Consider the following 8820-nt stretch of genomic DNA (forward strand, 5'->3'; position numbering starts at 1 on the left):
TAGCACTACCAAAATGGAAACAAGTAATGTGGAGCTCCATAGCGGCTCAAAGCATCACTGATTTCAGAGTGTGTTTTTCCTCTCCCAAAAAGTTCGATAATCAATGCAGGAAACTGTTCAAGTGCAGCCACTGCCTTTTGTTTAGAAATGGTTTGTTTTGATGCCATCTTCATCCACTGTAAATGATTTTTCTTTGGCAACTTACTTCATTCCGGTACCGCTACATATTAAAACAAAAACTGTATTTTATTTTCATTTGTTTTGTTTTTTCGTTACCAAAGAACGAACCATATACGGATTTGATCAGAGTCAACTGATCCGGTTTGTTGATATATTCATGATTTCTGAAAAGCTAACAACTGAGTGAAGTCAGCTCAGAGTTCAGGGTGAGGGCAGCAGATTAAAAAATCCTGATCAATAGAATGTAGAAAATATGATCCACCATGGAAAAAAGGGAACAAACGAATCATCAAAGTGAGCATTTCAATTCAGTTCAAAAATACTTAATTTAACCAAAATGGAAATTAAATATTAAGTTAAATGGGGGGAGTGGTGGCCTAGTGGTTAGCGCATAGAGCTTGGAATCCAGAGAATGTGAGGTAAAAACCCACTTCCACTCTGGGTCCCTGAGCAAAAACCCTTAACCCCACACTGCTGCCCGGGCGCCGCACAATGGCAGCCCAGTGCTCCCTAAGGGGAGGGGTTAATGCAGAGCAGGAATTTCATTGCGCTGTACTTATGACAGTGTAATGACAGTAAAAAAGAGCTGGAAAAATAAAGCAAACAAAAAAATAAATATAATAATAATGACAGAATATAGAGATGACAAAAAACATTTTACACCAAAAATAAGTTTCTTTGGCAAAATAAGGAGATTTAACTTGTCAGAGACCAGTCAACATGAGTGGGATTTAAAATTGAAATTACAATCATGAATAATTTAATAAATAAAATAATGGGTTGAATGCATAAAACATGAGCAGGGGCAAGAAGGATGTAACAGTAAATCCAGCTAAAATGTAAAAAAAAAAAAAATATTCTTGTAAGGCCCAGTTATCAGCTATGAAGTTTAAATTTTACTAATAAATTAGATGACATTTGTTGGCTTTATTCTTCCATAATATTGTATTTTATTATGTAAGAAGTTAATCCTTATAATGTAATATTAGTTAGGGATTTATGATATTTGTTCAAAATAAGGCAGAAACATGTTTCATTAAAAACAAAAACCATAATTTGCCTGAATCAGGTGCGTTTGAAGCAAAATAAAAATAAAAAATGTAAAATTTGCAGGAGAGCGGCCCCTAGAGGACGGGGCTTGAATCTGTTTGCTGCGTGGCTCTGATGCCGTCGTGCTTCTGTAGTCATGACCGTGATTTTATTCCCTTCCAGTTTTGCTCACCTGATCAACCTGGAGTTCTTTGATGATCTGCTGAAAGTGCTGCAGAACCTCATCCAATCCGGAGTGAGTATTTAGCATGAAGCCAACTGAACGCTGTGTTCTGCATCATCAGCTGATTGTTTGATCATTGGGCTGTGCAGGATCTGACCAATCGGGAGAGTCTACACTGCATCCAGACAGTCTTCACCATCCTTTCTGGACAAGGTCAGGCTGTTCGTGATCAGAACTTAGAAAGGCTGTCCTACAGCTGAATGCTGTTTATTCAGCTTCTTCTGCCTGATTTTACTTAAACAATGACCTATTGTAACGACGCTGGTGCAGTCGATAACGGGAGCAGAAGGATAATGGCTACGTTCACACTGCAGGCCTTGATGCTCAGTTCCGATTTTTTTGCGAAATCCGATTTTTTTTTGCCGTTGCCGTTCATATTTCCAAATATATTAGATAAGATCAAATTAGATTAGATTACATTAGATTCAACTTTATTGTCATTACACAGGTACAGGAACAAGGCAATGGAATGCAGTTTAGGTCTAACCAGAAGTGCAAAAGCAGCAAGTGCAGGATAAATAATGGTTCCATAAATACAGGACGTGGGTATTTCTACTGAATAAGTATAGAGATGAATACTATTATAAATAATGAATATAATATATAGATCACTAGTGTTATGAACTAAATTTACTGCTGGATATGTACCGAATATAATATACGGATAGATATTACTATTAAAAAAAGGTTTTTACAGTTATGTACAATAGCATAATATACAGATGGGTTTTACTATAAAATGAATTATTAAAGACAGAAGCTATCTAAATTAAAGTGCAGTGGAAAGTAATTGCATATTACAGTTAAAGTACGTTATTGCAGATGTAAATGTAAACAATTGGTTATGTGAATAAACAGTTGGCAGTGAAAATATAAGCAGTCGGAGGTGAGTAATGCAAGATGCATGTAAACAGTTGTTACAATAGTAACAGTCAGGAGTGCAGGTGAACTTTACAGTCTTGTAAAAAAACAGAATAGCCAAATGGTGGTAGGTGTGAGGAAGGAGAGTAGAGACCATCAGTGAGGGTTAGAGTTCAGTAAACAGACAGCTCTGGGGAAAAAGCTGTTCTTTAGTCTGCTGGTTCTGGTCCGGAGGCACCTGAACCGCCTGCCGGAGGGCAGGAGAGAAAACGACTTGTATGTGATCTCCTGTGTGAACAGCATTAATACACCGCAAGTGTCCCGCATGTGCAGTAGAGGACGTCACAGCCTAGGCCAGCGTGCTCTTTTTTTCTGGAAGTAAACATGGATGGTCGTGCTGGTGTAGGTACCAGATTGACTCGGGCTGCCAGATTGACTCGGGGGGCCTGCGCCCCCGAGTCATGACGTCACAATACATAATTGTTTTAACGTTTGCACAATTGCGCAAAACATTTTGATTGGTCTGGACAGCTTACTAAAGTAATTATAGCGGGGTGTAGGTTTTATTCGAAAGCGGGATTGCAGTTTGTAAACGGACAATTTTACGAAGAAATTCTCCATGGTCCCTGCGCCTTCCGATGACGTCACCGAATTCGCCATGGGCCTTGCGCCTCCTGATGACGTCACATTATGGCAACGCCACTCAAACAAACTACATTGAGCCCGCGGTCTGCATTTGTAACGAGAATAAATTCAGGAGAATGAAGCTAAAGGGATACAAAAAATAAACTTGTAATATTATTGCCATATCGTTACGAGCGGCGTTGCCATATAGTGACGGGCGGAGTTGCCATATTATGACGTCATCAAAAGGCGCAGGCCCCCGAGTCAATCTGGCAGCCCGAGTCAATCTGGTACCTACACCGGCATGCATCTATCGGTGTTTTCCAACCATAAAAACACAATCTTTTCAATAAGGTTAAACATAAATACTGCTCTCCGCATCATCATCCCCTTTGTTGGTTGATTTTCTTGCCACTTCTGCATAATAGTGATGTTTGTTGGGTATTAATGACGTTCAGGTCGGATGAATCTGTCCTGGCCGTTCAGACACAGGTCGCATTTTAAAAGATCAGATTCGTATCGGATTCAGGACCACAGAGCCAAGCGGTCTGGGTCGCATTGGAAAAATCAGATCTGTGTTGTTCAGACTGCCATGAAAAGATCAGATCAGGTCGCATGTGGGCCAAAAAATTGGATTTGGGTGACTTCAGGCTGCAGTGTTAACGTAGCCTATGTCTCATGTTCACCTTCTGTCCTGTTTGAAGGTTTCTGACTTGTTTGTAGGTTTCAGTGGTGTTTCAGTTACAGTCCAGTGGCATCTAAATTCAGCTGTTTCTGTGCATCAGGTGAAGCCCTGAACATCGACCCTCTGAACTTCTACTCTCAGCTTTACAGGATTCTGATGCATCTTCATGCAGGTGCTTTCTAAGTTCTCATAAAGCTACCAGTTTAGACCTTCCACCTCAGGAGTCAGTGGCGTTACCTTTATTCTCTGGCTGTCTCAGGGGCTCCCAATGATGACGTCACCATTTTGCTACGGTGTCTGGACGCTATGTTGACCCGCCGCAGGAAGCAGGTGACCCTCCAGAGGGCCATGGCCTTCGTCAAACGTCTGAGCACGCTCAGTCTGCATGTCCTGCCCAACGCCAGCGTTGGAATCCTTGCAGCAAACCGAGCCACTATGCACGTGAGTTTGTTTGATCATTTAAGTGAGCGTCTGTTTTTATTTCTTTTAAATACTTGAATAAATCACTGCTCTGCTCCAGCCTTTTAGTCGTCCCTCATTCTGCTGTGTTATCATGTCACAGGCGTTCCCCAAGTGCGACTTTCTTTTGGATAACGAGATTCAGGGCAGCGGGTTTTACCTACCAGAGCTGGACGAACCTGAGCATTGCAACGCTCAGAACTCTGCACTCTGGGAGCTCCACCCACTTCAGGTACGTCCACGCCAGGGTTCCTGTTGGGCTCAAACTTACATTCAGAAAGCCACAGCTGCTCACAGCATTGGTTGAAATGCTGTCGGACGGCCCAGAGTGAGCAGTGGGTTGCAAAGTGGAGACCCTGTTCTTCCCGTCTTCATTTTGTTCTTGGTTAAGGTTCTTCTCCTGCTGATGGTGCTCAGATGGCCCGGTGTTGCTGCAGCTGTGGCTGGAATGTGGCTCACCACCATCAGCGAGTGGCTGGGTTAATGATTTACTGTAGTTGTGAAGCGCTTCCTCTGACTTTATTAAGTCAGAAGAAGCAAATTCAAACCCATTAGAATTCAAAGAGGATAAATCCAGTAGAAGAAAATGAGCAGTAGGCTTTAAAGGAACCAGGTGTGACCGCTGTGGTTTATACCTGCAGTATTTCTCTGCCTTTAAGGGGTAATAGAATGATTCTATAGGGTATCTGTTGCTGGTTCTTAAAGGAATAGTACACCCAAAACATGATTAGCCTTCATTTTCTACTCACCCCCATGCTGAACAACACTCTGGAGTACTTTTTTGATATCTCAAATGCATCTGGAGATCTGGGAGGCTTCTTGCTGTCTGCTGACATTCAAATAATGGAGGTCTATGGCGCCCGAAGCAGAAAGGTCCATAAAAGTCCACAAAAAACGTGTCAATATTCCTCCATACTGCTCGTCCAATGTATTCCAAGTGTCCTGAGTGGGTAGCATCCAGAATTTACTCGAAACAAAGTCATTTAGAGCATAAACAGTAGTGTATAGGATTTCCTATCCTATACACTACTGTTTACCAAATGACAAACGGCTGCATTTATTTTGTCTTAGAAAACTAATCCTGAGTCAGTTAAAAGTCAGGGAATTCTGAAATGATGTCAGACTGTGGAAACCCTGAATAAAATAACTATGTATAATGATTCTCTAGAAAAGTCACATTATATTAATAGTATTATCTTCTATAAACATACTGTGACTCTAAAATAAAAGTTATTCATTTGTGACATTGACTTGACTTGTGATTTATCTTAAGTTTTTAACCTGTCAAGTCTTTTTTAGATTTTTAACATTACAATTTATATTTTTCACAACAGTTTAAAGCAAAGTTTAGTTGGAAAAGAATGTGCAGGAAGGATTGAAAAGCATGTTAACACGGTAATGTACGGTAGGCTTGAGTTCACTATCTGACGCATGCATAAACACACCAGGAACCTGGAAACTTACTGAGTTACAAAAAACATTTAAAAAACAAACATGTTTCATTGATATATATATACGAAAATGAATCTTAGGAACTATATTTATCAAGCATTATACTGGGCAAGTAAAAATTGTCACTTGCCCAAAGGGCAAAGATGAATGAATACAAACTTGCTGCAGGTTTCTAACTTTACACACGAGTCTGACCTGAAAATGTTTGGCCTGCTGTATTTTCAGAGACATTTCCACCCAGTTGTTCAGCTTTTTGCACGTCATTTGAGTCGGGGAGCTCCCAGTGACGGCTCAGGAGCGCTCAGCCTGGAGCTCTGCCGCAGGTACAAATAAAACATATTAATAAACAATAAACCTTAAATTACAATCGGAGGTGGGTGTACTTTAAAGTTGCACTCATCATTAGCAGTGTGTCATCAGCTCAGGCTTAGCAAAGATGTTTTCACTCGTTCAGGTCTCCAATGGACCTGTTTGCAGACTACAGCGTCAAAGACATGACCTTTAACCCTGCTGTGGCTTCGCCTCCCTCAAAGAAAAAGGTGCGTAAATCCTGCTCAGTTATCCAGGTTTGCTTTTACCTGTATTTTATGTAAAATGTTAATATGTGTTTTCATCACGCTGGGTCGATTTCTTTTTATTCAGGATAAGTTTGTGGTTGGAGCATCGCTGCTGGACGACGAGCTGCAGAAACAAGTAGATTGCATCTTAAAAATGTCAGAGGACACAAAACTGGACTTTGCTAAAGCACGGCACTGACACACACCAAGCCCCCCGCCTCACAGGGAGGCTCCTGCTGGATGGTGACCAGAGGCAGGCAGTCTGATATGTTTGTCAGACAGCAGGAATAAGCTGAAGGACCTGCCAGCCTGATGCTTTACCTGCTCTGGACTATTATTTGCTGCATTTTTTCACTTTTTACTGCTTTTCATCAGGGTGGAAAGTTCCATCAATAATTCCCATTTGGCTTCCATTACTTCAGCTGGTTTCTTGCAGCTTGTTTTAGACACTCCTGTTGCCCTATGGAGCTAAATTGGGGCCATAAAGTTTGTTCAGAAAAATGTCTTTGAACTGGTAAAAAAATAAATGTATTTGAGACAAAAAAGATGTAAAATTTTACAGATGTTTGAAAAAACTTTTAATCTGTGCATTTTCCATCACGCTTTATCCCTGCTGGGGTGCTGGTGCCTATCTCCAGCTGTCTATGGGTGAGAGGCGGGGTAACACCCTGGACAGGTCGGCAGTCCATCACAGGGCAACACAGAGACAAACAGGACAAACAACCATTTACACACACACTCACACCTAAGGAGAATCTAGAGAAGCCAATGAACCTAACAGTCGGGGTTTTGACCATGTGAGGAAGCTGGAGTACCCCGAGACAACCCACACATGCTCAGGGAGAACATGCAGAAAGACCCCGGGCCGCGAATCGAACCCGGAACCCCTCTTGCTGCAAGGAAGCAGTGCTACCCAGTGCTACACTGAGCAGCCCACACTTTTGCTCTCCTCTGTGTTTGTAGCTAAATTGGGGCCATAAAGTTTTTAAATTTCTTTTTACTGAAAAAAAATTGAAACTGGGAAAAACTGAGTTGAGTGTGGACTAATTACTAATTATTGATGTCTGAATAAAATATTGCCAGGTGACACAAAAAAGAAACAAACTAATAACTTGAATCTGAAAAGTAGTTTCTGACATTTAATTACAATTTTAACTTGTAGAACTTAGTTTAGTTTAGTTCAAAACTCCTTTGTTTTTGTTCAGCTTCAAAACTGTTTTTGTTTTTGAACAAACTTTATGGCCCAGATTTAGCTCCATACATTTATTGAGTTTCTTTCTCTCTGGGCGATAGCCGTAACTCTTCTGATCCGGTGCGGTCTTCCTCTCTCTAACTAACCCAGACAAGGCTGACTTGGACCTGCTGGCAGGCGGGTTTTTTTTTTTTATTTACCTTCCTCCTCTGGTGGAGTCGTGGTTCATCTACATAATATCTCACTGTGAATGTGTCAGCTCAGGTCATGTCCAGTTTTATAAAGAATTGAATTCATTATTCTTAAACTGATTCTATTTTTGTTTCACATTATTAAACAGAATACTTTTACAGTTTGTGTGAGGGGTCATTTACAGTTTTCAACATTTTAACAAATGTACAAAATACTCTTTAGATGACCTTGTTCATTCGGGCAGTGCACAATTTTTCATTTTATTTCTGCCTTCCCTATTTTACTGCAGGTTGCACAGAACCTTTGAACTACGACTGAGTATTAGACTGTGTATAAAGATTTTGTTTTTTAAATACAAGAAAGTCATAACATGAGAATAAAGTCGTAATATTACAAGAATAAAGTCTTTAAATTATGAGAATAAAGTTTTTAAAAATTATGAAAATGAAGTCATCGTACCAAAACCCATTTCAGAAAGAAAGCTTCAAGCTCCGACCAGCATATAACAGCCGACCAGCTCCACCAATCAGCAACCTTCACTTTCACATTCTGCTTAATTTGATACTGGTGCTAAAAGATGAACATGCATGTCTATTTTAAGGTGAAATTGCTGAACCTTATAAACTTGCTTAATTAAAACATTCTCAAAATAAATAAACCGTAACATAAAACATCTACATGAACATCAGTTTCAATGTCCAAGTTCAGTAAAATGTATTATAATAACTTGAAAAGGTAGTCATTGAAAACCCCCCCCACACCCCCCCACACCCCACACACACACACACACACACACTTGTTCACTTGTGAAAATTGTGAATGACCCTTAAGCTTTATTTAATAAAGTTAATATTTTAAACTTTTTCTGGCAATTATTTTATTTCCGGTTGAGTTTTCTGGGGAATACAGTGTGGTTGAGTTTGAATTCTCTTGAAAGAATAAATAACCAAAATTAATCGCCACTATTTCATGTTAGACCCTGAAAGCTGGTATTAATATTTACATTGACAGGCCTTAAACATCAAGCCTTCCTTACGGAAGAGGATTAGGGCCACTGAAAAAAATAAAAAAAGTTAACTGATTTTTAAAATTTTTTTATTTCACTACAGTATGGGAAAAAAGTCAGAATTCTGACTTTAATCTCAGAATTCTGACTTTTTTCTCAGAATTCTGACTTTCTTCTCAGAATTCTGACTTTTTTCCCATGTTAAACTGAAATAAAATCGAAAAATCAGTTTACTTTTTTTTTTTTTCAGTGGCCGTAATCCTCTTCCGTACTTCTGTGAGCTTTACTAAAGCAATCTTTTTTCAATAATTCAACATCAAATTTGCCTCAGACCAACAG

The 8820-nt window shown here is 39.9% G+C and overlaps 1 protein-coding gene across 1 annotated transcript in view; it reads left to right on the forward strand.

Annotated features, from left to right (window-relative positions):
• Positions 1–6712, forward strand: part of noc3l (NOC3-like DNA replication regulator) — a 22535-nt gene extending 15823 nt beyond the window's left edge. Inside the window, exons 12-19 of the mRNA XM_015398114.1 lie at positions 1365–1465; positions 1543–1606; positions 3724–3795; positions 3883–4064; positions 4186–4314; positions 5760–5857; positions 5989–6073; positions 6177–6712. Coding sequence (XP_015253600.1) covers positions 1365–1465; positions 1543–1606; positions 3724–3795; positions 3883–4064; positions 4186–4314; positions 5760–5857; positions 5989–6073; positions 6177–6290 — 845 coding nt within the window. The 3' untranslated portion in view covers positions 6291–6712. The remainder of the gene's footprint in view (positions 1–1364; positions 1466–1542; positions 1607–3723; positions 3796–3882; positions 4065–4185; positions 4315–5759; positions 5858–5988; positions 6074–6176) is intronic.
• The last annotated feature ends 2108 nt before the right edge of the window (positions 6713–8820 follow it).

This window comes from Cyprinodon variegatus, unplaced genomic scaffold, assembly GCF_000732505.1.
Source record: "Cyprinodon variegatus isolate N-32 unplaced genomic scaffold, C_variegatus-1.0 Scaffold912, whole genome shotgun sequence".
In the NCBI taxonomy this organism is placed as follows: Eukaryota; Metazoa; Chordata; class Actinopteri; order Cyprinodontiformes; family Cyprinodontidae; genus Cyprinodon; species Cyprinodon variegatus.